Source organism: Oncorhynchus tshawytscha, linkage group LG16 (genome assembly GCF_018296145.1).
Source record: "Oncorhynchus tshawytscha isolate Ot180627B linkage group LG16, Otsh_v2.0, whole genome shotgun sequence".
Lineage (NCBI taxonomy): Eukaryota > Metazoa > Chordata > Actinopteri > Salmoniformes > Salmonidae > Oncorhynchus > Oncorhynchus tshawytscha.
In genome coordinates, this window is record NC_056444.1 from 86,308,518 (window position 1) to 86,335,929 (window position 27,412).

Consider the following 27,412-nt stretch of genomic DNA (forward strand, 5'->3'; position numbering starts at 1 on the left):
ATCCCTCAGTAAACAGGTTGTTAATCCCTCAGTAAACAGGTTGTTAATCCCTCAGTAACCAGGTTGTGTTAATCCCCTCAGTAAACAGGTTGTTAATCCCTCAGTAAACAGGTTGTTAATCCCTCAGTAACCAGGTTGTGTTAATCCCTCAGTAACCAGGTTGTGTTAATCCTTTAGTAAACAGGTTGTGTTAATCCCTCAGTAACCAGGTTGTGTTAATCCCTCAGTAAACAGGTTGTTAATCCCTCAGTAAACAGGTTGTGTTAATCCCTCAGTAAACAGGTTGTTAATCCCTCAGTAACCAGGTTGTGTTAATCCCTCAGTAAACAGGTTGTGTTAATCCCTCAGTAACCAGGTTGTGTTAATCCCTCAGTAAACAGGTTGTTAATCCCTCAGTAAACAGGTTGTTAATCCCTCAGTAAACAGGTTGTTAATCCCTCAGTAAACAGGTTGTGTTAATCCCTCAGTAAACAGGTTGTGTTAATCCCTCAGTAAACAGGTTGTTAATCCCTCAGTAAACAGGTTGTTAATCCCTCAGTAACCAGGTTGTGTTAATCCCTCAGTAAACAGGTTGTGTTAATCCCTCAGTAACCAGGTTGTGTTAATCCCTCAGTAAACAGGTTGTTAATCCCTCAGTAAACAGGTTGTTAATCCCTCAGTAAACAGGTTGTTAATCCCTCAGTAAACAGGTTGTTAATCCCTCAGTAAACAGGTTGTGTTAATCCCTCAGTAAACAGGTTGTGTTAATCCCTCAGTAAACAGGTTGTTAATCCCTCAGTAAACAGGTTGTTAATCCCTCAGTAACCAGGTTGTGTTAATCCCTCAGTAAACAGGTTGTGTTAATCCCTCAGTAACCAGGTTGTGTTAATCCCTCAGTAAACAGGTTGTTAATCCCTCAGTAAACAGGTTGTTAATCCCTCAGTAAACAGGTTGTTAATCCCTCAGTAAACAGGTTGTTAATCCCTCAGTAAAGAGGTTGTGTTAATCCCTCAGTAAACAGGTTGTTAATCCCTCAGTAAACAGGTTGTGTTAATCCCTCAGTAACCAGGTTGTGTTAATCCTTTAGTAAACAGGTTGTGTTAATCCCTCAGTAAACAGGTTGTTAATCCCTCAGTAAACAGGTTGTTAATCCCTCAGTAAACAGGTTGTGTTAATCCCTCAGTAAACAGGTTGTTAATCCCTCAGTAAACAGGTTGTTAATCCCTCAGTAACCAGGTTGTGTTAATCCCTCAGTAAACAGGTTGTGTTAATCCCTTAGAAAGCAGGTTGTTAATCCCTCAGTAACCAGGTTGTGTTAATCCCTCAGTAACCAGGTTGTGTTAATCCCTTAGAAAGCAGGTTGTTAATCCCTCAGTAACCAGGTTGTGTTAATCCCTCATTAACCAGGTTGTGTTAATCCCTCAGAAAGCAGGTTGTGTTAATCCCCTCAGTAAACAGGTTGTGTTAATCCCCTCAGAAAGCAGGTTGTTAATCCCTCAGTAACCAGGTTGTGTTAATCCCTCAGAAAGCAGGTTGTGTTAATCCCTCAGAAAGCAGGTTGTGTTAATCCCTCAGAAAGCAGGTTGTGTTAATCCCTCAGAAAGCAGGTTGTGTTAATCCCTCAGAAAGCAGGTTGTGTTAATCCCTCAGTAACCAGGTTGTGTTAATCCCCTCAGTAAATAGGTTGTGTTAATCCCTCAGAAAGCAGGTTGTGTTAATCCCTCAGAAAGCAGGTTGTGTTAATCCCTCAGAAAGCAGGTTGTGTTAATCCCTCAGTAACCAGGTTGTGTTAATCCCCTCAGTAAACAGGTTGTGTTAATCCCTCAGAAAGCAGGTTGTGTTAATCCCTCAGTAACCAGGTTGTGTTAATCCCCTCAGTAAACAGGTTGTGTTAATCCCTCAGAAAGCAGGTTGTGTTAATCCCTCAGAAAGCAGGTTGTGTTAATCCCTCAGAAAGCAGGTTGTGTTAATCCCTCAGTAAATAGGTTGTTAATCCCTCAGAGGGCAAAGGGCAGGACAATGTAAATAGTCTGGGTGGCCATTTGATTAGTTTAGTCATTCAGCAGTCTTATGGCTTGGTGGTAGAAGCTGTTAAAGAGCCTTGGCGCTCCGGTACCGCTTGCCTTGCGGTAGCAGAGAGAACAGTCTATAACTTGGGTGGCTGGAGTCTTTGACAATTTTTGGACACCGCCTGGTATATAGGTCCTGGATTTCAGGAAGCTTGGCCCCAGTGATGTACTGGGCCGTATGCACTGCCCTCTGTAGCGCCTTCTGGTTCCTTGAACTCAAGCATGAGAATAGAGGGCTATTTCGCCTGCTATTCGCCCGCAAATCGCCCGCTATTCACGTGTATAAAACATCTACTTTGGTGTTGTTTCTATTAGAAAAAGAGTATTCTCTCCACAGTGTAATTTACAGCTTCACAGGAGCTATTGATAAGACCTAGGTAAATTAGTCATGTGTTTGGGATAAGGAAATTGTAAATATGAATGACACTTGTTTTCGATCTATCTATTTTATAATCTGGGGCGGCAGGGTAGCCTAGTGGTTAGAGCGTTGGACTATTAACCGGAAGGTTGCAAATTCAAATCCCCAAGCTGACAAGGTACAAATCTGTCGTTCTGCCCCTGAACAGGCAGTTAACCCACTGTTCCTAGGCCGTCATTGAAAATAAGAATTTGTTCTTAACTGACTTGCCTAGTAAAATAAAGGTAAAATAAAAATAAAATCTCTGGAGGCAAATGTGAAACCAGTCATATGGCATATTTAACACATCAACTTTCCCACAGTGACGTTTATGAAATGTGCCATTACAAAGAATTTAAACTGTACGGCCTTTTAACTTGCAGGGATGGCCACTCTCGAAATTGTCTGAACGACTTCCTCTGTTTTCCTATCTCTATCATGGTAGGCCTGATAACAACACATTTTCAACTGCCAGTTTACTGTTAGTTCTCTGGTATAGCCTACATTATCCTTTTATTTGCCTTCTCTGTCAATGCTGTCACGGCCGGATCATTAGTACTAAGACACGTTGGCAAATTAAATCATTACGGAGCGGAGCACAGACCAAAACAGTTTGAACCCGACTGTCACGTCCTGACCTTAGAGATCCTTTTTATGTCTCTATTTTGGCTTGGTCGGGGTGTGAGTTGGGGTGGGCATTCTATGTTTTCTATTTCTGTGTGTTTGGCTGGGTGTGGTTCTCAGTCAGAGGCAGCTGTCTATCGTTGTCTCGGATTGAGAACCATACTTAGGTAGCCTTTTCCCACCTGTGTTTTGTGGGTAGTTGTTTTCTGTTTGTGTGTGTGTCTGCACTAGACAGAACTGTTTCGGTTTCGTTCGTTATCGTTTTTGTTAGTCAGTGTTCAGTTCTATTAAATAATCATGACCAGTTAACACGCTGCGCTTTGGTCCACTTCTTCACGCAACGATGACCGTTACACCCGACGCATGGCACAAATACTTGGCTGTGCCATCACACAGTTCCATGGTTGGTGCAGGCAATAGATGAGGATATATAGCCTACTATTGTACTATTACATTATCTCTATATTATAATTCTATGTACACTAATGTTCCAACATTACCATGGGTCAAAGAACTTGAATGAGGCAATTTTCAGAATGAATCAAAGCACTATTTTCTTTATTTTTTTTAAATATGATTTATAAATACTTTCCTAACCCTTAATAATCTACAAAATCAAGAGTATTTTTTTTTAAATATACCAGTTGGTGCTGAAACTGAGACGAATATGCATATATTAACATGGCTTTCATTCATTGATCCCTATATTCTGAACCCGTTCTCTCCATGTCTGTCGACAAAAATTCTAACAAATAAAATTACATTTAAAAAAAAGTACACAAATGGAAGGGTTCATCTGTCTAGCAGTTTATGATGGTTTAAGATAAATGTACTGAACATTGAATATAAATACCACGATAAATACGTTGGCCAGCAAGTTGGTGGGATTTCAGACGTTTAATTAAATTTTTACACAGAACGTGCAAGTGAACAACTCCTGCAAGGCCCGTTATACAACTTAATAAATTCAATCTGATGACCAACTACTGAGAATTGCGTAGCGAAGACGTGTGTTTAAAAAAATGTTTTTACTAATATTATCGACTGTAACAAGGAAGTAAAATGTGTTGGTCCGCTAATCTTAGTTGGAAGGTTAGTATCTCCACCTTCTCTTAATCTCTCTGATCTCTCCTTGAATATCACCCACCATCTTTTCTGAGCATAATGTTGCCAGAACTGTGAGTTGTTTACATAAAGGCAACCAACACCTGTCCGTCTGCTACGAAAAAGTCAGCAAATGGGAGCGGTGGCGGTTCAGCAGCCGCTGGTTCCTGGTGACAACGTCTTTGATGTTGCCTGCATACCTTTAGCCGTTCAGTAGCATAAAAAAAAACAAATAAAAAAGCAGAATAGAAAACCACTCTACAATGTTCCAATATGTGCTGCAGCTCCTGGTATTGACGCATCGTGTTTTGGTGGTTGCGGAAAGGAGGAGGGAGATGCATTTCTGAGAGGCACAAGCATATAAATTACCGTTGTTCAAAATGCTATTGCGCATAATTACCGTTTATTACGCAACTACTGCTGTTGTAGTTACAGAGATGAGAGTCACAGCAAGGGGCATAGCTTTATGTCGTGGGGTCAGGGTCAATAGGTCCGGTGTCATCACCCCTGTTGGGGGTTCAATAGGTCCGGTGTCATCACCCCTGTTGGGGGTATTAAATAAAATTGAAATGTTTGTTTCTGGTGAATTATGAAGGAAAATACATACATGTCTTGGTCATTTGGTCAATATACCCCAATCACAACTGAAATACCAATATGTTTATATATTACTTCAAACTGTGTTTCTTACCCGTAATAGTCACCAACACACTAGTTCTTTAACTACATGTAAATGTTAAAACCCCTTCACCACACTTGGCTGGTACATGGTCTTGAATAACACGTTTCTTATACCCAATTAACTTACAAGGAGTTGGTTACACAATTTAAATACGGTATTAATTCAGAAAATAATATAGCGACAGACAAAATATAACTTTTCAATATGGCATCTTGCTCAGCCAATCAGTATAGTCAAGAATCAACTCACTGTCATTCACCAATCACCGATCAAGTAAAAAAACATACACATTCAATAACAGTCCGTAACCGCTTGCAACATTATACAAATATGGGCATACAGTGTTACCGACGGGGGTCAGATCGTCCGTCTCAATTCACTTAAATGCACCAAATACCAGTTTGACGCCTGTCACTGCCAGCAATACAATTCTGACATGTTGTTTTCTAATCTATGTAATCCAGTTTCTCCTGGTGGATATGACATACAGCAACATGGTTCAATCTGCTTTGTGTCCTTGTTGAGCGCAGCCACGTCGCCTACCTCCTGGGGGCGCTAAAGTTCCTTTCTGGTTCAGAGGAGGAAAAAGGCTATGACAAGGAGCAACCTGGCCAGAGCTTCAACATTGGGAAATAAGCTCCACACTTCTACTGCCAGTCCTCTTAGAAGTTCTACAGCCTCTACATTAGAACTGAATGAGTAGTTGAGTACAGTCTCTACACTAGAACTGAATGAGTAGTTGAGTACAGTCTCTACACTAGAACTGAATGAGTAGTTGAGTACAGCCTCTACACTAGAACTGAATGAGTAGTTGAGTACAGCCTCTACACTAGAACTGAATGAGTAGTTGAGTACAGCCTCTACACTAGAACTGAATGAGTAGTTGAGTACAGTCTCTACACTAGAACTGAATGAGTAGTTGAGTACAGCCTCTACACTAGAACTGAATGAGTAGTTGAGTACAGCCTCTACACTAGAACTGAATGAGTAGTTGAGTACAGCCTCTACACTAGAACTGAATGAGTAGTTGAGTACAGTCTCTACACTAGAACTGAATGAGTAGTTGAGTACAGCCTCTACACTAGAACTGAATGAGTAGTTGAGTACAGCCTCTACACTAGAACTGAATGAGTAGTTGAGTACAGTCTCTACACTAGAACTGAATGAGTAGTTGAGTACAGCCTCTACACTAGAACTGAATGAGTAGTTGAGTACAGCCTCTACACTAGAACTGAATGAGTAGTTGAGTACAGCCTCTACACTAGAACTGAATGAGTAGTTGAGTACAGCCTCTACACTAGAACTGAATGAGTAGTTGAGTACAGCCTCTACACTAGAACTGAATGAGTAGTTGAGTACAGCCTCTACACTAGAACTGAATGAGTAGTTGAGTACAGTCTCTACACTAGAACTGAATGAGTAGTTGAGTACAGCCTCTACACTAGAACTGAATGAGTAGTTGAGTGGAGTCTCTACACTAGAACTGAATGAGTAGTTGAGTACAGCCTCTACACTAGAACTGAATGAGTAGTTGAGTACAGTCTCTACACTAGAACTGAATGAGTAGTTGAGTACAGCCTCTACACTAGAACTGAATGAGTAGTTGAGTACAGTCTCTACACTAGAACTGAATGAGTAGTTGAGTACAGTCTCTACACTAGAACTGAATGAGTAGTTGAGTACAGTCTCTACACTAGAACTGAATGAGTAGTTGAGTGCAGTCTATACACTAGAACTGGTGTCCATAACTACTATTTGGTTTTGATGAAGAGTTGAACATGGGTGGTGCTCTTACTCTCTCTATTGCCTGTCTTTGATCACATGATCATATGCCCAAATACCATGATCATATGCCCAAATACCATGATCACATGACCAAATACCATGATCACACGACCAAATACCATGATCACATGTCCAAATACCATGGTCATATAACCAAATACCATGATCATATCACCAAATACCATGATCACATGACCAAATACCATGATCACATGACCAAATACCATGATCATATGTCCAAATACCATGATCATATAACCAAATACCATGATCATATCACCAAATACCATGATCACATGACCAAATACCATGATCACATGCCCAAATACCATGATCATATCACCAAATACCATGATCATATCACCAAATACCATGATCACATGACCAAATACCATGATCACATGCCCAAATACCATGATCACATGACCAAATACCATGACCATATGCCCAAATACCATGATCACATGACCAAATACCATGATCACATGACCAAATACTATGATCATATGACAAAATTGTCTGACCTTAAAAATGATGGGGTCAGCTTATTAACATGAAATATATTCTGGTTTATTTAGCTAAATTATTTATGTACTGGATGGAAATATCTATTTTTAGCTAGCTGACTACATAGTACCAGTCTATTATGAATTGTACCGTGTAGTTAGCTAGAGTGCATGAGTCAGTACATGAGTCAGTACATGAGTCAGTGCATGAGTCAGTACATGAGTCAGTGCATGAGTCAGTGCATGAGTCAGTACATGAGTCAGTACATGAGTCAGTACATGAGTCAGGGCATGAGTCAGTACATGAGTCAGTGCATGAGTCAGTGCATGAGTCAGTACAGGAGTCAGTGCATGAGTCAGTGCATGAGTCAGTACATGAGTCAGTGCATGAGTCAGTGCATGAGTCAGTACATGAGTCCGTGCATGTGTCAGTACATGAGTCAGTGCATGAGTCAGTACATGAGTCCGTGCATGTGTCAGTCCATGAGTCAGTACATGAGTCAGTGCATGAGTCAGTGCATGAGTCAGTGCATGAGTCAGTACATGAGTCAGTGCATGAGTCAGTGCATGAGTCAGTGCATGAGTCAGTACATGAGTCAGTGCATGAGTCAGTACATGAGTCAGTGCATGAGTCAGTACATGAGTCAGTGCATGAGTCAGTACATGAGTCAGTGCATGAGTCAGTACAGTGGGAATCGGTTTGCGGTGAGTGGTCCAGAGAATCATTGCAGGATATCAAGTGGGATCCATTTGTCTTCATTGGAGCCGGAGCGGACGATTTCAGTCTGCAAACTCTAAAGAAATCATACTAACCGCCCTGTGGCTATCCACAGCTCCCCTACAGAGGTTGAAAATGTCAGTGAAGACACTTGCCAGCTGGTCAGCGCATGCTCTGAGTACGAGTCTTGGTAATCCATCTGGCCCTACATTCTTGTTATGTTAACCTGTTTAAAGGTTTTACTCACATTGGCTACGGAGAGCGTGATGACACAGTCATCCAGAACAGCTGGTGCTCTCATGCATAATTCAGTGTTACTTGCCTCGACATGAGCATAGAAGGCATTTAGTTAGTTTGGTAGGCGTGTGTCACTGGGCAGCTCGTGGCTGGGTTTCTCTTTGTTATTCGTGACAGTTTGCAAGTCTTGCCACATCCGACGAGCGTCAGAGCTGTGTAGTAGGATTCAATCTTTGCCTGTTTGATGGTTCGTCAGAGGGCAGAGTGGGATTTCTTATAAACGTCAAGATTAGCGTCCAGCTCTTTGGAAAGCATCAGCTCTAGCCTGTAGGTCAGTGCGAATGTTGCCTGTAATCCCTGGTGTCTGGTTAGGATATGAACGTAAAGTCACTGTGGGGATGATGTTGTCAATGCACTTATTAATGAAGCCAGTGACTGATGTGAATCACAGAACATGTTCCATCCTGTACAGGTAAAACAGTACTGTTGTTAGAATGCTGACTGTGATAAAAACCTAGGCTATAGATTCTTAATTCCCATCCTCATTCAGAATAAATGTATAACTGGTAACAATATAAAGAATTTGAAGCACATTTATTACTATGCTTGTAGTTCTTGCAGAAGAACATGTTATGTGTGGAGTTCCCCTTGTTTAATCCAATAAAAGTACTTCAGAAAACTCCATCACAGAGTTTATCTCCCCACAGTTTTAGTTAACTAGGCTAACTAGCCAGCTAGCCTAACTCTAGCTTGGCTTGTTTACCTCTCTAGTAGAGGTTGACACATGTTCAGGAGCAGCACCACATGTCCCCGTGGTGGAGGCTGACACATGTTCAGGAGCAGCACCACATGTCCCCGTGGTGGAGGCTGACACATGTTCAGGAGCAGCACCACATGTCCCCGTGGTGGAGGCTGACACATGTTCAGGAGCAGCACCACATGTCCCCGTGGTGGAGGTTGACACATGTTCAGGAGCAGCATCACATGTCCCCGTGGTGGAGGCTGACACATGTTCAGGAGCAGCACCACATGTCCCCGTGGTGGAGGCTGACGCACGTTGTTGTTTTAATCCACGCTGGGTTAGCTGACGTTCCAGACGGTTGTTGTTTTAATCCACGCTGGTTTAGCTGACGTTCCAGACGGTTGTTGTTTTAATCCACGCTGGTTTAGCTGACGTTCCAGACGGTTGTTGTTTTAATCCACGCTGAGTTAGCTGACGTTCCAGACGGTTGTTGTTTTAATCCACGCTGGTTTAGCTGACGTTCCAGACGGTTGTTGTTTTAATCCACGCTGGTTTAGCTGACGTTCCAGACGGTTGTTGTTTTAATCCACGCTGGTTTAGCTGACGTTCCAGACGGTTGTTGTTTTAATCCACGCTGGTTTAGCTGACGTTCCAGACGGTTGTTGTTTTAATCCACGCTGGTTTAGCTGACGTTCCAGACGGTTGTTGTTTTAATCCACGCTGGGTTAGCTGACGTTCCAGACGGTTGTTGTTTTAATCCACGCTGGTTTAGCTGACGTTCCAGACGGTTGTTGTTTTAATCCACGCTGGTTTAGCTGACGTTCCAGACGGTTGTTGTTTTAATCCACGCTGGTTTAGCTGACGTTCCAGACGGTTGTTGTTTTAATCCACGCTGGGTTAGCTGACGTTCCAGACGGTTGTTGTTTTAATCCACGCTGGGTTAGCTGACGTTTCAGACGGTTGTTGTTTTAATCCACGCTGGTTTAGCTGACGTTCCAGACGGTTGTTGTTTTAATCCACGCTGGTTTAGCTGACGTTCCAGACGGTTGTTGTTTTAATCCACGCTGGGTTAGCTGACGTTCCAGACGGTTGTTGTTTTAATCCACGCTGGGTTAGCTGACGTTCCAGACGGTTGTTGTTTTAATCCACGCTGGTTTAGCTGACATTCCAGACGGTTGTTGTTTTAATCCACGCTGAGTTAATTGACGTTCCAGACGGTTGTTGTTTTAATCCACGCTGGGTTAGCTGACGTTCCAGACGGTTGTTGTTTTAATCCACGCTGGGTTAGCTGACGTTCCAGACGGTTGTTGTTTTAATCCACGCTGGTTTAGCTGACGTTCCAGACGGTTGTTGTTTTAATCCACGCTGGTTTAGCTGACGTTCCAGACGGTTGTTGTTTTAATCCACGCTGGTTTAGCTGACGTTCCAGACGGTTGTTGTTTTAATCCACGCTGGTTTAGCTGACGTTCCAGACGGTTGTTGTTTTAATCCACGCTGGGTTAGCTGACGTTCCAGACGGTTGTTGTTTTAATCCACGCTGGGTTAGCTGACGTTTCAGACGGTTGTTGTTTTAATCCACGCTGGTTTAGCTGACGTTCCAGACGGTTGTTGTTTTAATCCACGCTGGTTTAGCTGACGTTCCAGACGGTTGTTGTTTTAATCCACGCTGGGTTAGCTGACGTTCCAGACGGTTGTTGTTTTAATCCACGCTGGGTTAGCTGACGTTCCAGACGGTTGTTGTTTTAATCCACGCTGGTTTAGCTGACATTCCAGACGGTTGTTGTTTTAATCCACGCTGAGTTAATTGACGTTCCAGACGGTTGTTGTTTTAATCCACGCTGGGTTAGCTGACGTTCCAGACGGTTGTTGTTTTAATCCACGCTGGGTTAGCTGACGTTCCAGACGGTTGTTGTTTTAATCCACGCTGGTTTAGCTGACGTTCCAGACGGTTGTTGTTTTAATCCACACTGGTTTAGCTGACGTTCCAGACGGTTGTTGTTTTAATCCACGCTGGTTTAGCTGACGTTCCAGACGGTTGTTGTTTTAATCCACGCTGGTTTAGCTGACGTTCCAGACGGTTGTTGTTTTAATCCACGCTGGGTTAACTGACGTTCCAGACGGTTGTTGTTTTAATCCACGCTGGGTTAGCTGACGTTCCAGACGGTTGTTGTTTTAATCCACGCTGGGTTAACTGACGTTCCAGACGGTTGTTGTTTTAATCCACGCTGGGTTAGCTGACGTTCCAGACGGTTGTTGTTTTAATCCACGCTGGTTTAGCTGACGTTCCAGACGGTTGTTGTTTTAATCCACGCTGGGTTAACTGACGTTCCAGACGGTTGTTGTTTTAATAACCTCTGACCTGTTTGGGAGTTGGAGGCAGTGGAGCCTGGGAGGTTTAGAGGTGCGTCCCAAATGGCACCCTATTCCCTGTTGTTATTATATGGGGAGGCGACCACAGAGATCCGTTTAAATGACTAGAGAGGCTATGTCAATAACTCTTGAAGTTCCAGAATGGGGTGAAAATGTCAGCCATATTGGTCAAGTAGAAATCCAAAACAGTCTAATTGGAATGAACGGCAGTAGAGGCAGAATCCTGATTTTACTTAGAAAGAAACATTTATCAAAGTCATGTGATATATCAGAAATTGTTTAACATAATTATTATCAACATAAAATCTTGTCATATAATCATAAATACAGTTTGAACAAATTGTTGTGGGCCCCCATAAACCATGGGTACGCCAGTGTACAGAACAGTTAACGAGGACCTAAGACCACTAAACATAACGAGTGCAGCTCAATCAGTGGAACGCCAGTGTACAGAACAGTTAACGAGGACCTAAGACCACTAAACATAACGAGTGCAGCTCAATCAGTGGAACGCCAGTGTACAGAACAGTTAACGAGGACCTAAGACCACTAAACATAACGAGTGCAGCTCAATCAGTGGAACGCCAGTGTACAGAACAGTTAACGAGGACCTAAGACCACTAAACATAACGAGTGCAGCTCAATCAGTGGAACGCCAGTGTACAGAACAGTTAACGAGGAACTAAGACCCCTAAACATAACGAGTCCCGTTCAATCAGTAGGCCAGTTCATGGTTTGGTCACCCCCTATAAAGTGCACTACTTTTGAACAGAGTCCTATGGGGAATAAGGTGCCATTGGGACGGGCCCTAGAATAGGTATTATCCACAGAGAGAGAGGCCTGTTTCACTTAGCCATGTGGGCCCAGTGATGGCGCGATAAGGGATATTGGTGTTGGCACCAGCACCATCACTGACGCCCTTTATCTGTTTGTATAAAAGCCCCAATCAATATTACTGGATTAGGAAAGGGCTGCTCTGCTCGTTGCTTTGTTATTGCACTATACACTGAGTAAACCAAACATTTGCAACAGCTTCCTAATATTAAATTGCATATATTTTATGTCTTGCCCATTCACCCGCTGAATGGCACACATACACAATCCATGTCTCAATTTTCTCAAGGCTTAAACAAATCCTTCTTTAACCTGTCTCCTCCCTTTCATCTACTACCGTATACTGATTGTGGATTTAACATAGCTTTCACCTGGACTCACCTGGTCAGTCTATTTCATGGAAAGAGCAGGTGTTCTTAATGTTTCATACATAGCCCCCGTTCTAAAAAAAGAAAGAGAGAAACCCCATCTCAATCAGGGTTGTTGTCAATTTAGAAAGTTAACCAAATTCCAATTTCAAATTTTCCTCATTAAAAAGCATTGGAGAATTTACATTTTAGTGTACTTCCTAAATTTAAATGGTATTGACCCCAACCCTGATCTCAGTAGAACTTGGTTGGTCTGGGCACCTGGTTCCAGACACACAGGCTGCTGGTGTAGTGGTCTTCTGGAATGTGCCAGGATTAGGGTTTGTTCTACAGGTGTGATATCTTAATTTGACCAGTTTCTCACAGCAAGAAATAATCCTACAGCAACAGAAAATGGGAATTATTATGTGGATTATAATTAATTCGCTTTTTTTGTAGGGGTTAATCCTTTTTTTGTGTAAGGGCAAATCAAATCTGTCAGTTTAATAGGGTGGCAGGTAGCCTCGAGGTTAGAGAGTTGGGTCAGTAACCGAAAGATTTCTGGTTTGAATACCGGAGCCGACAAGGTGAAATAAACAAATCTGTTGCTGTGCCCTTGAGCAAGGCATTGAACTCTAAGTGCTCCTGGCCATGACCCTGCGGGTCTCTCAGGTGTTGTGATATGAAGAAGAAAAACATTTGCGTGTAACAGGACAAATATAAGAGGAAATGACAAACTTTAGAAGCCTTTTTAAGCCTTGAATACCCTACAACGTTCTCTGCGACAACAGTGATCAAATTAAGATACTACATCTGTACGTCAGCACCCTGTTCTCTTCTGCAGCTCTGTTGAACAACAAAATAAAGATTGTCATCAGAGCTGTTAGTGGCATGGATCAGCCTGTAGCTTGTAGACAGATGAGGTCTGTCTAGCTGACCTGGACCAGGGCTGGCAGAGCCTCTGAGAAGGCTGGGTGCCCTGCGATAGGGGTGGGTGGCTGGGCCTGGCCCTAAGCTTGAGATAGGGTGCTGGGGTGGGTAGCACTGTGAAAGCTGCTTCCTGTCTGGCCGATGGCCCATTTCTTTGATGTGTGGCGGTCCGACTCGGTCTCTGCCTGGGGGTCGTGGGGTCAGCAGAAGCAGGGCTTGGTTCGCAGCCTCCGACGGGCCTCTAGTGTCAGCCAGCCCTGTCATTTCAGTCATTTCCTCTGCTTCCTGTTGTGGATGGCTTGGCACATCGCTACAATCAACAGATATTTCCTGTTCCACTTCGGTCCGACTCTGACCATCGACCAGAGACTAGCTCCGACAGGCGCGGTCAGAATAGAACGGGAAAACCTGGTACAGCGCATTTAGAAAGTATTCAGACCCCTTTACATTTTCCACATTTTGTTACGTTGCAACCTTACTCTAAAATGTATTAAATATATTTTTTTCTCATCTATCTACACACAATACCCCTTAATGACAAAGTGAAAACATTTTATTTTTATTTTGTGCAAATGTAAAAAATTAAAAAACAGATACTTTATTTACATGAGTTTTCAGACCCTTTGTGATGAAACTCAAAAATGAGCTCAGGTGCATCCTGTTTACATTGATCATGCTTGGGATGTTTCTACAACTTGATTGTGGTCCACCTGTGGTAAATTCACTTGATTGGACATGATTTGGAAAGGCACACGCCTGTCTATATAAGGTCCCACAGTTGATAATGCATGTCAGAGCAGAAACCAAGCCTTGAGGTCCAAGGAATTGGCCGTAGAGTTCTGGGAAAGGATTGTGTCGAGGCAAAGATCTGGGGAAGGGTACAAAAACGTTTCTGCAACATTGAAGGTCCCCAAAGAACTCAATGGCCTCCATCATTCTTAAATGGAAGAAGTTTGGAACCAACAAGACTCTTCCTAGAGCTGGCCGGCAGGCTAAAGTGAGCAATTGAGGGGGAAAGGCCTTGGTCAGGGAGTTGACCTCTGTAGAGATGGGAGAACCTTCCAGAAGGAAACCCATCTCTGCAGCACTCCAACAATCAGGCCTAATGGAAGCCACTTCCTCAGTAAAAGCACATGACAGTCCACTTGGAGTTTGCCAAAAGGCACCTAAAGACTCTCAGAACATGAGAAACAAGATTCTCTGGTCTGATGAAACCAAGATTGAAGTCTTTGGCCTATATGCCAAGTGTCACGTCTGGAGGAAACCTGGCACCATCCAGGATGTTTTTCATCAGCAGGGACTGGGAGACTAGTCAGGATAGAGGGAAGAATGAACAGAGAAAAGTACAGAGAGATCCTTGATGAAAACCTGCTCCAGCGTGCTCAGGACCTCAGACTGGGACGAAGGTTAACCTTCCAACAGGACAACGACCCTAAGCACACATCCAAGACAACTTAGGAGTGGCTTCGGGACAAGTCTCTGAATGTCCTTGAGTGGCCCAGCCAGAGCCTGGACTTGAACCCATTTGAACATCTCTGGAGAGACCTGAAAGTAGCTGTGCAGCGACGCTCCCCATCCAACCGACAGTGCTTGAGAGGATCTGCAGAGAAGAATGGGAGAAACTCCCCAAATACAGGTATGCCAAGCTTGTAGCGTCAAACCCAAGAAGACATTTGAAATGTGGCTTGGCACCTAAAACCCTCACAAACTTTTACAGATGCACAATTGAAAGCATACTGTTGGACTGTATCTCCGCCTGGTACATGTATATACTGTATTCTATTCTATTCTACTGTATCTTAGGCTGTGCAACACTGACATTTCTCGTCCATATATTTCTATATTCTTAGCTCCATTCCTTCACTTTGTGTGTATTGTGTGTATTGTTGTGAAATTGTTAGATATTACTGCACTGTTGGAGCTAGAAACACAAGCATTTTGCTACACCCGCAGTAACATCTGCTAAACATGTGTATGTGACCAATACAATTTGATTTTATTTGATTCAAGGCTGTAATCGCTGCCAAAGATGCTTCAACCAAGTACTGAGTAAAGGGTCTGAATACTTATGACAATGTGATATTTTATTTTTTTTCTCCTTGGCAGGTGCCCACTCCGGTCTTGGCAGGTGCCCACTCTGGTCTTGGCAGGTGCCCACTCTGGTCTTGGCAGGTTCCCACTCCGTTCTTGGCAGGTTCCTACTCCGGTCTTGGCAGGTGCCCACTCCAGTCTTGGCAGGTGCCCACTCTGGTCTTGGCAGGTGTGATCTTGCCAACAGCTGGCAGATACAGTGTGGGTTGTCTAGTCTACATGATGTGATTATTATTTGTCAAACGGCAGCCAGGAATCGATCCTCATGTCACCAGAATAAGACCCTCGATATTAATTGAAAAGGCTCATTGAACTCGTCACCGTACACTTTCGCCACCCTGTGAAGTTCATCATAAATGGTTTAATCTGTAGCCTAATAAACTGCATGATTCCCCGAGTCATAGTGGGAGGACGGCACAACATAACATGACTTTTACTTTGTTATGTTGGTTATTAAAGCAATATTTTCACATACAGTTTGGAGTGTGACTGTTTGAGGTTGTGGACAGGTGTCTTTTATACTGATAACAAGTTCAAACAGGTGCCATTAATACATGTAACGAGTGGAGGACAGAGGAGCCTCTTAAAGAAGAAGTTACAGGTCTGTGAGAGCCAGAAATCTTGCTTGTTTGTAGGTGACCAAATACTTATTTTCCACCATAATTTGCAAATAAATTCATGAAAAATCCTACAATGTGATTTTCTGGAATTTTCTTTCTCATTTTGTCTGTCATAGTTGAAGTGTACCTATGATGAAAAGTACAGGCCTCTCTCATCTTTTTAAGTGGGAGAACTTGCACAATTGATGGCTGACTAAATACTTTTTTTGCCCCACTGTACAGGCGTTTCCACAACCATTTCTCACATAACTAATTTTACAGATACAAAAATAGCCCACCATGTCGAATTAACAAATTATAATCTGCATTTATAAAATTGTATAGAAACTTTCTCTTGATTTAAAAAAAAAAAAGACGGTATGACTTTAAAAACTGTGGATGGACACATGGTTATTGACACAGTTCAATAACCATGCATGTTAATATCCAGACTAGATACTATATACTTAACATCCACACTAGATATTGTATAATTAATATCCAGACTAGATACTATATACTTAAAATCCAGACTAGATATTGTCTACTTAACATCCAGACTAGATATTGTCTACTTAACATCCAGACTAGATACTGTACTCTTAAACCAGTATATACTGTGTACTTAAAAAACTCTTAATAAGGATCCAACTTTTTTTCCAATTTACGCCTAAAATGACATGCCAAATCTAACTGCCTGTAGCTCAGGACCTGAATCAAGGATATGCATATTCATGATACCATTTGAAAGGAAACACTTTGAAGTTTGTGGACATGTGTAATTAATGTAGTAGAATATAACACATTAGATCTGGTAAAAGATAATACAAAGAAATAAACATAATTTTTTGTTGTTGTTGTACCATCATCGTTGAAATGCAAGAGTGAGGCCATAATGTATTATTCCAGCCCTGGCGCAATTAAATGTTGACCACTAGATGGCAGCAGTGTTTGTGCAAAGTTGTAGACTGATCCAAAGAACCATTGTACATCTGTTCAAAATGTTGTATCAAGACTGCCCAAAGGTGCCTAATTGGTTTATTGACACATTTTCAAGTTCATAACTGTGCACTCTCCTCAAACAATCACATGGCATTATTTCACTGTAATAGCTACTCTAAATCAGACAGTGCAGTTAGATTAACAAGAATTTAAGCTTTCTGCCCATATCAGATATGTTTATGTCCTGGGAAATGTTCTTGTTACATACAACCTCATGCTAATCACATTAGCCTATGTTAGCTTAACCGTCCCGTGGGGGGGACACCGATCCTGTAGAGGTTTTTAACATCCAAACTAGATACTTTATACTTAACATCCAGACTAGACAATGTACTCTTAAACCAGACTAGATACTGTATACTTAGCATCCAGACTAGATACTGTATACTTAGCATCCAGACTAGATACTGTATACTTAGCATCCAGACTAGATACTGTATACTTAACATCCAGACTAGATACTGTATACTTAACATCCAGACTAGATACTGTATACTTAACATCCAGACTAGATACTGTATACTTAACATCCAGACTAGATACTGTATACTTAACATCCAGACTAGATACTGTATACTTAGCATCCAGACTAGATACTGTATACTTAGCATCCAGACTAGATACTGTATACTTAACATCCAGACTAGATACTGTATACTTAACATCCAGACTAGATACTGTATACTTAGCATCCAGACTAGATACTGTATACTTAGCATCCAGACTAGATACTGTATACTTAACATCCAGACTAGATACTGTATACTTAGCATCCAGACTAGATACTGTATACTTAGCATCCAGACTAGATACTGTATACTTAACATCCAGACTAGATACTGTATACTTAACATCCAGACTAGATACTGTATACTTAGCATCCAGACTAGATACTGTATACTTAGCATCCAGACTAGATACTGTATACTTAACATCCAGACTAGATACTGTATACTTAGCATCCAGACTAGATACTGTATACTTAACATCCAGACTAGATACTGTATACTTAGCATCCAGACTAGATACTGTATACTTAGCATCCAGACTAGATACTGTATACTTAGCATCCAGACTAGATACTGTATACTTAGCATCCAGACTAGATACTGTATACTTAGCATCCAGACTAGATACTGTATACTTAGCATCCAGACTAGATACTGTATACTTAGCATCCAGACTAGATACTGTATACTTAGCATCCAGACTAGATACTGTATACTTAACATCCAGACTAGATACTGTATACTTAACATCCAGACTAGATACTGTATACTTAGCATCCAGACTAGATACTGTATACTTAACATCCAGACTAGATACTGTATACTTAGCATCCAGACTAGATACTGTATACTTAACATCCAGACTAGATACTGTATACTTAACATCCAGACTAGATACGGTATACTTAACATCCAGACTAGATACTGTATACTTAGCATCCAGACTAGATACTGTATACTTAACATCCAGACTAGATACTGTATACTTAGCATCCAGATACGAAACAGATTTCCTGCCAGTTAAAGACAGGAAAACAGTGATATTTCAGGTGTGACTGTTTTAGGACAAGGAGAGGAGAAGGTTTAGTAGAGGCTTAAAACTCCATGTTTCACCTACTTTTCTAATCATCTTGTCTTTCAACATGTTGTCTATGTAGATATGTTTTCAGAATTGCATATTGATTGTTGAAAGATCTCATCAATACAAAATGAAACAGCTTAATTTTCACATAGATGATGTAGAGTGTGTACTCGTCCAGACAGAGGCAAGTGGCACAAGATGTCTTATAAACCAATGTTAAATCTCATATTGTAACAGCATATCTTATAAACCAATGTTAAATCTCATATTGTAACAGCATATCTCATAAACCAATGTTAAATCTCATATTGTAACAGCATATCTTATAAACCAATGTTAAATCTCATATTGTAACAGCATATCTTATAAACCAATGTTAAATCTCATATTGTAACAGCATATCTCATAAACCAATGTTAAATCTCATATTGTAACAGCATATCTTATAAACCAATGTTAAATCTCATATTGTAACAGCATATCTTATAAACCAATGTTAAATCTCATATTGTAACAGCATATCTTATAAACCAATGTTAAATCTCATATTGTAACAGCATATCTTATAAACCAATGTTAAATCTCATATTGTAACAGCATATCTTATAAACCAATGTTAAATCTCATATTGTAACAGCATATCTCATAAACCAATGTTAAATCTCATATTGTAACAGCATATCTTATAAACCAATGTTAAATCTCATATTGTAACAGCATATCTTATAAACCAATGTTAAATCTCATATTGTAACAGCATATCTTATAAACCAATGTTAAATCTCATATTGTAACAGCATATCTTATAAACCAATGTTAAATCTCATATTGTAAAATTTTTAAAAAAAATACAGATGCCGTATTTGAGATCATAAAAAAAAGCTTCTAAAGATTGTAATTTCCACTATGAAATTACAGACTAGATTTTCCCTTATGAATACTGTATCAACCCCTACAAAAAATATGTCCATTAATTATAATCCAGAACAATAATTCCCATTTCCTGTTGCTGCAGGATTCTTTTCCTGCTGTAGCCAACTGGCTCTAACGAAGCTGCTCCATCTGTATCACTGTACTGTTAACTGTCATGATCTACAGTCATTACTTCCTCGACGTCGACTTGTCAATCCTTCTTCAGCTTTTATTGTATTCTTCCCTTAGTCCTAGTTTGCTATCAAAAAACACTCACATTTTTGAGAATTAATTCAATTTTACGATTGATTTTTCCATTTTTGGTCAGACTGCTCAGTACATCTCAACCTGACTGGTAAGACTACTCAGTACAACATCTCATCCTGATTGGTCAGACTGCTCAGTACAACATCTCATCCTCAACCTGACTGGTCAGACTGCTCACTACAACACCTCATCCTCAACCTGACTGGTCAGACTGCTCAGTACAACACCTCATCCTCAACCTGACTGGTCAGACTGCTCACTACAACACCTCATCCTCAACCTGACTGGTCAGACTGCTCACTACAACACCTCATCCTCAACCTGACTGGTCAGACTGCTCACTACAACACCTCATCCTCAACCTGACTGGTCAGACTGCTCACTACAACACCTCATCCTGACTGGTCAGACTGCTCAGTACAACACCTCATCCTCAACCTGACTGGTCAGACTGCTCACTACAACACCTCATCCTCAACCTGACTGGTCAGACTGCTCACTACAACACCTCATCCTGACTGGTCAGACTGCTCACTACAACACCTCATCCTGACTGGTCAGACTGCTCACTACAACACCTCATCCTGACTGGTCAGACTGCTCACTACAACACCTCATCCTGACTGGTCAGACTGCTCACTACAACACCTCATCCTGACTGGTCAGACTGCTCAGTACAACACCTCATCCTCAACCTGACTGGTCAGACTGCTCACTACAACACCTCATCCTCAACCTGACTGGTCAGACTGCTCACTACAACACCTCATCCTGACTGGTCAGACTGCTCACTACAACACCTCATCCTCAACCTGACTGGTCAGACTGCTCAGTACAACACCTCATCCTCAACCTGACTGGTCAGACTGCTCACTACAACACCTCATCCTCAACCTGACTGGTCAGACTGCTCAGTACAATATCTCATCCTCAACCTGTGCTGTGGCTTAATGGCTTTGCAAAATAAACACTGATATTAAATAAACCCAAAAGCCAAAGTTTAATGAATGTTGGTGTAGAACAGAGACATCTGACTGGGGGGTAATGAAAAGTGTTCAACATGGTGGTTGTGGTCATTTGTCCCGTCTATTAAGGCTCAGTCCATTTAGGAGGCCTAACACAGAGTCACTCCACCTGTCTTTCTGTCAAATGTTTCAATCTTCCTCCTCTTCTTCTTCTTCTTCTGCTACACAGGGAAGCAGATAGAACAACACTCCAGACAGATCTCCAGACAGTCTGAAGACTCGCAGCAGTCCTCTAGTATCCCACAATCCAACAGGGCAGAGCAGGCGTCCTCCCCACAGGCCAACCCGCCGGCAGCCCCCTCCCCACAGCAACACAGCACCTCACAGCCCTCTCCGCACACCAGACACTGGGCCAGCACTGAGCACAGGGATAGCACCTCACAGAACAGACAGGCCAGGACACAGTGTACACAGCAGTCTGGGGGGGGATAACATATATTTAATTAGAATATAGAGAATATATTGTGTTCTTGTGTTTTGTGTATATGCTGACTACTTCCTGCTGACCTCATGACAGGTCCCCATCCTAAAAGAGGTTACTAACCTCAACGGTCTTTTCCTGGTTAAATACAAGAAAAGACCACACAGAGGCCAGCACCCAGGGTTAACACCTGATAATGTTATATATTAAATACGGTATATTTAAGGCCAGGACCCAGGGTTAACACCTGATAATGTTATATATTAAATACGGTATATTTAAGGCCAGGACCCAGGGTTAACACCTGATAATGTTATATATTAAATACGGTATATTTAAGGCCAGGACCCAGGGTTAACACCTGATAATGTTATATATTAAATACGGTATATTTAAGGCCAGGACCCAGGGTTAACACCTGATAATGTTATATATTAAATACGGTATATTTAAGGCCAGGACCCACCCAGGGTTAACACCTGATAATGTTATATATTAAATACGGTATATTTAAGGCCAGGACCCAGGGTTAACACCTGATAATGTTATATATTAAATACGGTATATTTAAGGCCAGGACCCACCCAGGGTTAACACCTGATAATGTTATATATTAAATACGGTATATTTAAGGCCAGGACCCAGGGTTAACACCTGATAATGTTATATATTAAATACGGTATATTTAAGGTCAGGACCCACCCAGGGTTAACACCTGATAATGTTATATATTAAATACGGTATATTTAAGGTCAGGACCCACCCAGGGTTAACACCTGATAATGTTATATATTAAATACGGTATATTTAAGGCCAGGACCCAGGGTTAACACCTGATAATGTTATATATTAAATACGGTATATTTAAGGTCAGGACCCACCCAGGGTTAACACCTGATAATGTTATATATTAAATACGGTATATTTAAGGCCAGGACCCAGGGTTAACACCTGATAATGTTATATATTAAATACGGTATATTTAAGGTCAGGAACCACCCAGGGTTAACACCTGATAATGTTATATATTAAATACGGTATATTTAAGGTCAGGACCCACCCAGGGTTAACACCTGATAATGTTATATATTAAATACTGTATATTTAAGGCCAGGACCCAGGGTTAACACCTGATAATGTTATATATTAAATACGGTATATTTAAGGCCAGGACCCACCCAGGGTTAACACCTGATAATGTTATATATTAAATACGGTATATTTAAGGTCAGGACCCACCCAGGGTTAACACCTGATAATGTTATATATTAAATACGGTATATTTAAGGCCAGGACCCAGGGTTAACACCTGATAATGTTATATATTAAATACTGTATATTTAAGGCCAGGACCCAGGGTTAACACCTGATAATGTTCTATATTAAATACGGTATATTTAAGGCCATGAAGGGTGAGGAGTGACAGATGAACATTATATTACATTTAGACAAACACACAAGTCATAGGTGGCATATCAATCAATTAAATGTCATGTATTTAGCCAGTTTAATAATAACAAAACCACAAGGTTTTCTTTTTAGCCGTTTGGTGACTTGTGTAACGCCACCAGGTCAACGTGTCCCAACCGTTTATCGGTGGCTGCCTGATGGTGAGGGGCCAGACAGCAGAACTGATAAAGCTGTCAGAGGGGAATGTGGCTTCAAGGTGGCTTTATGATAAAGACTAGATCGTAGTGACGGGGGGGGGGATGTCTCAATGTGTGCTCTGGTGATCTGTTCACACTGCCCCAGACGGGAACCTATTTCATTGGTTCAAATCAATGATTCTGCCAGCTAAGACCAATGAGGTGTCTCCTTTTCTGGCATAGTTATCGTTACCTGAGCAGTGTAGAAGGGACCCGAACACCTGAACAAAAAATATTCTTCGAACTCAAGACCTTATTCTACTGTTCATTTTTTACACAGTCCTTACCCATCTTTTCTGTCCGCTTTTGTATAATCATACGTGTAACGAAGTTACAACATACCTCACCTGTATCCACTATAACCCCACCTGTGTCCACTACAACCCCACTTGTATCCACTATAACCCCACCTGTGTCCACTATAACCCCACCTGTATCCACTATAACCCCACCTGTATCCACTATAACCCCACCTGTATCCACTGTAACCCCACCTGTATCCACTATAACCCCACCTGTATCCACTATAACCCCACCTGTATCCACTATAACCCCACCTGTATCCACTATAACCCCACCTGTATCCACTATAACCCCACCTGTATCCACTATAACCCCACCTGTATCCACTATAACCCCACCTGTATCCACTATAACCCCACCTGTATCCACTATAACCCCACCTGTATCCAATATAACCCCACCTGTATCCACTATAACCCCACCTGTATCCACTATAACCCCACCTGTGTCCACTATAACCCCACCTGTATCCACTATAACCTCACCTGTATCCACTATAACCCCACCTGTATCCACTATAACCCCACCTGTGTCCACTATAACCCCACCTGTATCCACTATAACCCCACCTGTATCCACTATAACCCCACCTGTATCCACTATAACCCCACCTGTATCTACTATAACCCCACCTGTGTCCACTATAACCCCACCTGTAGCCACTATAACCCCACCTGTATCCACTATAACCCCACCTGTAACCACTATAACCCCACCTGTATCCACTATAACCCCACCTGTATCCACTATAACCCCACCTGTATCTACTATAACCCCACCTGTGTCCACTATAACCCCACCTGTATCCACTATAACCCCACCTGTATCCACTATAACCCCACCTGTATCCACTATAACCCCACCTGTATCCACTATAACCCCACCTGTGTCCACTATAACCCCACCTGTGTCCACTATAACCCCACCTGTATCCACTATAACCCCACCTGTGTCCACAATAACCCCACCTGTGTCCACTATAACCTCACCTGTATCCACTATAGCCCCACCTGTGTCCACAATAATATATTGTATACACTATATATATTGACTGTCTATGAAACGTAGAATAATTTGTTTTTATTCTCACCATCTCCAGCTATTTCCTTTATCTGAGTGGCGTCAGCTTTCAATAAGTTCTGGCTCCTTGTGGTGGACGGCAGGTGTTGTTTTTTAATAGGGTGCCCATGGTGTCTGTCACAGGCTGGGGACTGAGGGGACTGAGGAGGGCTCCATCCTCTCTGGTTAAGAGAGGCAGATGGAGGGGTACAGACGGGGGAGGGGGAGGCTCCGTTGATCAGGGTCTTGGGGGAAGTTTTCGGACTGGACGACACAGGGACCCCGCTGGGAAGCTCTACTGTGTGAGTGAGCAGTCAATCAATCAATCAATCAATCAATCAATCAATGTTTACTTTATACAGCGCTGAACATTTATAATAAAGGTAATAAAAGGAGAAGCTGTTGAAGTAATGTTTTGAAGTGTTTCCACCATTATCAGTAGCATTACCTCTCAGGGGATGGTATGGGTTTGATGGTATACTGTTTGGTAGGAGATGTGACGCGTCGTCAGTTGTGTTGAGATCTGTCATAGAATCATCACTATCTTCACCATCAGCTCTGGCAGACCTTACAGAGGGCCCTGGGAGCTCTGCTGAACCAGGATCAACACAATGACACTTACAGAGGGCCCTGGGAGCTCTGCTGAACCAGTACAGGTATACATATACATAAACATGGTATACATATTTGTCTACTATAACCTAACCTGTATTCAATATAACCTCACCTGTAATCACTATAACCTCACCTGTATGCACTATAACCTCACCTGTAATCACTATAACCTCACCTGTATGCACTATAACCTCACCTGTAGCCACTATAACCTAACCTGTATCCAATTTAACCTCACCTTTCCCCACTATAACCCAACCTGTAATCACTATAACCTCACCTGTAATCACTATAACCTCACCTGTATGCACTATAACCTCACCTGTATGCACTATAACCTCACCTGTAGCCACTATAACCTAACCTGTATCCAATTTAACCTCACCTTTCCCCACTATAACCCAACCTGTAATCACTATAACCTCACCTGTATCCACTATAATCTCACCTGTAGCCACTATAACCCAACCTGTATCCACTATAACCTCACCTGTATCCACTATAACCTCACCTGTAGCCACTATAACCTCACCTGTAGCCACTATAACCCCACCTGTATCCACTATAACCTCACCTGTAATCACTATAACCTCACCTGTATGCACTATAACCTCACCTGTAGCCACTATAACCTAACCTGTATCCAATTTAACCTCACCTTTCCCCACTATAACCCAACCTGTAATCACTATAACCTCACCTGTAATCACTATAACCTCACCTGTAATCACTATAACCTCACCTGTATGCACTATAACCTCACCTGTAGCCACTATAACCTAACCTGTATCCAATTTAACCTCACCTTTCCCCACTATAACCCAACCTGTATCCACTATAACCTCACCTGTAATCACTATAACCTCACCTGTATGCACTATAACCTCACCTGTAGCCACTATAACCCAACCTGTATCCACTATAACCCCACCTGTATCCACTATAACCTCACCTTTGTGTTCCCCGGCTGTCCCATTAGACAGTGGCTGTTGGGTAAAAACATTGGGTAGTGGCTGTGGCTGTGGCTGTGTGGTCTGGTACTCTGGCAGGTCCAGGGGGCACTTGGCCACCTCCTGTCCCTTGACCCTGTCCTGACTGATGACTGTCTCTCCTGTCCTCCCCTGCTGCAGCAGCTCCATGTTGTCCAGACAGCCAGGCTCCTCTCCAGACACCTGTTACCAACCCTGAACATAACACAGGAGGTTAAAGGCTGGGATTCAATCTCATCAGTGGTAGATCCAAGTTATATATTGCTCTTGACATTTAAAGGTAATTTTCCGTTTGACCTGATCTATACCACGTTTAAACGTAAAAGTGGTTTCTGCAAATGCAAAAACATTGCTTTTAAAAGGTGCTTAGCCAACAAAACGCGATCAGATTAAATCCCGGCCTAAACTAAACATTATGAAATGAATTAAAATAGACAGAAAAACAATTTCAGATGTGAAATTGATCTCAGAGATGTTCATTACACAGAAGTTTAAAGGACTTGTTCCATGAGCAAAACACCCTTGTATGGATGGTTAACTGAGTGGACTCAGAGTACAGTAGGGAACATTTAAAACTAGGTGAATGGACATATTTAGGGTACAATGATTTAACATTTTCCATTTTTCATATGCAATGTCTTCCCTTATTTTATTTTTTTAAATATTCACTCAGCCTATTTTTAACTTGTGTTGTCTTCTCCACGTCTTGACGTTTCATGCGTAATCTTTATGATTACCGGACAACATTGGTTCGTTGACAACAAATCAACATTCAGACTAACTTTAGTTTATTAGTCATATTAGTCATTGCCTTACAAGTCTTTCTTGAATTGGCTACTAAAATGTTACTTTACTTATTTTAAACTGAACTTTTACTAACCAGTTATTAACAGATGTCATAGTTCATGGAAATGCGCAAATGAAGTATTCTAGGGCTATAATTTTTTATATCATTAATTCATATCGTTATGAATTAAGGCCACCTGGTAAACTGCTATGAAAAACAAATGAATCTTCCAAATAAATCAACGCCCACACAGTAAGAAACTATCCCAAACAAAACCCGCTCATTTTAACCTATTAGTATGCTTACCTGAACTTGATGCCAGTCTTAGACCACGGGTGAAACAATGCAGAAAACATGAGTTTGTAAACTATCGGAAAAACTTGACATCCCGCCACATTCTGTCGGTAATAGACTCGTCTCATGTGTTGGTCTTAAAAGCGAGCAGTGACTGCGCTGACAGATGCGCGTTAGCGGATGAACCGGGCAGCAGTTTGAGTGCGAGACCGGGATGGGGTCTAGCGTCATCAAGATAGACCACCTCCGCTTCCTTTCCCACAGTAAGAAACTCGGGTCAATGTGTTCAAATCATTAGAGCTAACTAGGGATGCGTCTATCTAGTCAGCTGTTGAATATTTGACACACTTGGCATTTGATTATGCCTAACCTATGTTTCCCAAAAAACTTTGACCAGAACTTTTTTTTGACCAGCTTCTTCTTATCATGACTATATATATGTGTGTCACAATGCGGGCAGTTTTGACTGCTATTACCCCTTTTCTAGT

General features: G+C 41.7%; 1 protein-coding gene across 7 annotated transcripts; it reads right to left on the reverse strand.

Moving 5' to 3' along the window:
- Window positions 1–18,300: 18,300 nt before the first annotated feature.
- Window positions 18,301–27,189, reverse strand: zgc:113363 (uncharacterized protein LOC791449 homolog). Of its 7 annotated transcripts, none has more exons than XR_006079174.1 (6): window positions 26,937–27,183; window positions 25,807–26,038; window positions 24,688–24,831; window positions 24,271–24,537; window positions 20,668–21,228; window positions 18,301–20,550 (listed from the first exon to the last, which is right to left on the reverse strand). XR_006079174.1 is itself a non-coding variant. In XM_042299838.1 (5 exons), the coding sequence occupies exons 2-5, from the start codon at window positions 25,991–25,993 to the stop codon at window positions 20,972–20,974; spliced, it is 852 nt and encodes a 283-aa protein (XP_042155772.1). In that variant the 5' UTR covers window positions 25,994–26,038; window positions 26,937–27,189; the 3' UTR covers window positions 18,301–20,971. The 7 variants fall into 7 exon arrangements, 3 of the variants coding, with proteins under 3 accessions (XP_042155772.1, XP_042155771.1, XP_042155770.1); XR_006079173.1 differs by having other exon boundaries at window positions 20,586–21,228; XR_006079175.1 differs by having other exon boundaries at window positions 18,301–20,053; window positions 20,212–21,228.
- Between the last annotated feature and the right edge of the window lie 223 nt (window positions 27,190–27,412).

Bases quoted from the DNA above. Each gene is read 5' to 3' on its own strand.
- zgc:113363 (XM_042299836.1), bottom strand. From the start codon at position 25,993: ATGGAGCTGCTGCAGCAGGGGAGGACAGGAGAGACAGTCATCAGTCAG. The intron at 24,538-24,687 runs GTAATGCTACTG...TCACTCACACAG, and splicing joins CCCATACCATCCCCTGAGAG to TAGAGCTTCCCAGCGGGGTC. The intron at 21,229-24,270 runs GTGAGAATAAAA...ATCCCCCCCCAG, and splicing joins AAAGGAAATAGCTGGAGATG to ACTGCTGTGTACACTGTGTC.